Raw genomic sequence first — 1,703 nt, forward strand, 5'->3', positions numbered from 1 at the left:
GGGGAGGGGGGGGGGGGCAGCGCCCTCCCGTGGGGGCAAAGCGCCCACAGTTCTGTGAACACCAACGGGAGCAGCGCCTCAACTCCGTGCATGCACGGAGTGCAGCAGCAGAGCACGCACAGCTCAGTGCATGCACAGGACAGCCTCATGCCTCAGTTTCCCCGGCTGCAGCCCTGTCCCCACCCAGCAGCAGTGCCCCCCCTGCCGCCGGGTTATTTTGGGGCGCTGCTGTCTGTGCCATGCCGGGGGGTGGGGGGGGCTCATTCGCACCCATTGTGTGGGTAAATCCCCCCCCCCCCGGGCCCCGCGTGGAGCGCCTGCTTAATCCGCCCGCTCTTGTTTGCACAGCAAAGTGCTGCCCCAACGGATTCCTCTTGGCCAGCCTGCGGGGGGGCCCGGCCCTCGCTGCCCCCCGGGCGCCACGCTGGGTGCTGCCGTGCGTGCAACGTGATGGTGTGCGGCCGTGCACACGTGTCCCCGTGCACACACACACACACGCACGCGCGTGTGGGGTCGTGCTCGGTCTCGGGGCGCGGATGCAGCGGTGCAGGCACAGATGCGCTGTGCAGGCTGCGTGCAGCCCCGTGTTGCGGTGCCGGGCGCTGGAATGCGGTGGTGGGCGGCGAGCGGAGCCGGGGGGGCGATGAGCTCATCCTCCCACCCCGCACCCACCCCCCCCATCACCCGCCGTGACCACAGCACACAGCTATGCGGCCTGGCCCGGCCGGCGGCGGGGGAAGCCGGGTGACGTGGCCCCGCAGTGACGGCCGCGTCCCCTCCAGGTGTGCCGCGCCGCCAGGGGCCCGGCCGAGAGCTCCTTCCCCGAGGACACGGTGGCCGACCATGTGGGCAGCACGTGGCACCGGCGCTACTACGCGCAGCTCTCCGACGACGAGGACCTGCTGGCGGATGAGGCATCTGCGGGTAACGCGGCGCCGGGTGGCACCTGGGTGGCACCTGGGTGGAGAGGGGGGACACGAGGATGTGTGTACGCCAGGTGCTCACCGTGTTCCTTTTTGCAGATGGCAGCGGGGAGCTCGGCAGCGGGGACCTGGCGCTGGTGGCCAGGAGGACCCCGGTGCCCGGCGTGGCACTGGCACCCACCGGTAAGGGGACACCGCCGGGTGACACCGCCGGGTGACACCACCGTGCTGCTCCGCGCTCACGCTCTGCCTGTTCTCCATCCTCTTTGCTTTCCTTCCTCCTCTCCTCCTCTTCCTCCTCCCCTCGGCGGCAGCGGCCGTGCCTCCCCCGGCGGGCATGGTGGTGGCTGAGCCCGAGGATGACCCCCTGCTCAGTAAGTGGCTCTCTGGGGACTCCCACTCTTTCCATGGAGGCAGGGGGGTGGTGCTGTGGGGGGGTGCCGGGAGGTGGTGTTTTTGGGGTGCTGACCCCCCCTGCCCTGTGCTCCCCCTGCAGTTTATTTCCGGGCACTGGTGAACTTCACCCGCAGCATCGACTTCAGCCCCCGCCTGGAGGACCCCAACTCGGAGGAGTTCCGTGAGGTGTCCGAGGCCGTGGTGGACACGGTGAGGGGCTTGGGGGCTTTAGGGTTGGGGGGCACCTGGGGCGGGGCACGCTGTAACCCTGTGTCTCTCCCCACATCAGCTGGAGTCAGAGTATTACAAGATCCCTGGGGAGCAGATGGTCAGCGTGGTGTTCATCAAGTGAGTGGGGGCATAGAGAGGACTTGGGGGGGGGGG

General features: G+C 69.3%; 1 protein-coding gene across 1 annotated transcript; it reads left to right on the forward strand.

Annotated features, from left to right (window-relative positions):
• Positions 777–1,667, forward strand: LOC110386990 (basement membrane-specific heparan sulfate proteoglycan core protein-like; the record flags this gene model as incomplete). The annotated part of the gene is given in 4 exon segments (XM_021374657.1): positions 777–924; positions 1,023–1,106; positions 1,420–1,529; positions 1,609–1,667. Coding segments are annotated over 4 exon segments (401 nt in total), but the record flags the coding sequence as incomplete, so codon positions are not given.

The sequence above is a fragment of the Numida meleagris genome, chromosome 20 (genome assembly GCF_002078875.1).
Source record: "Numida meleagris isolate 19003 breed g44 Domestic line chromosome 20, NumMel1.0, whole genome shotgun sequence".
Taxonomy (NCBI): Eukaryota; Metazoa; Chordata; class Aves; order Galliformes; family Numididae; genus Numida; species Numida meleagris.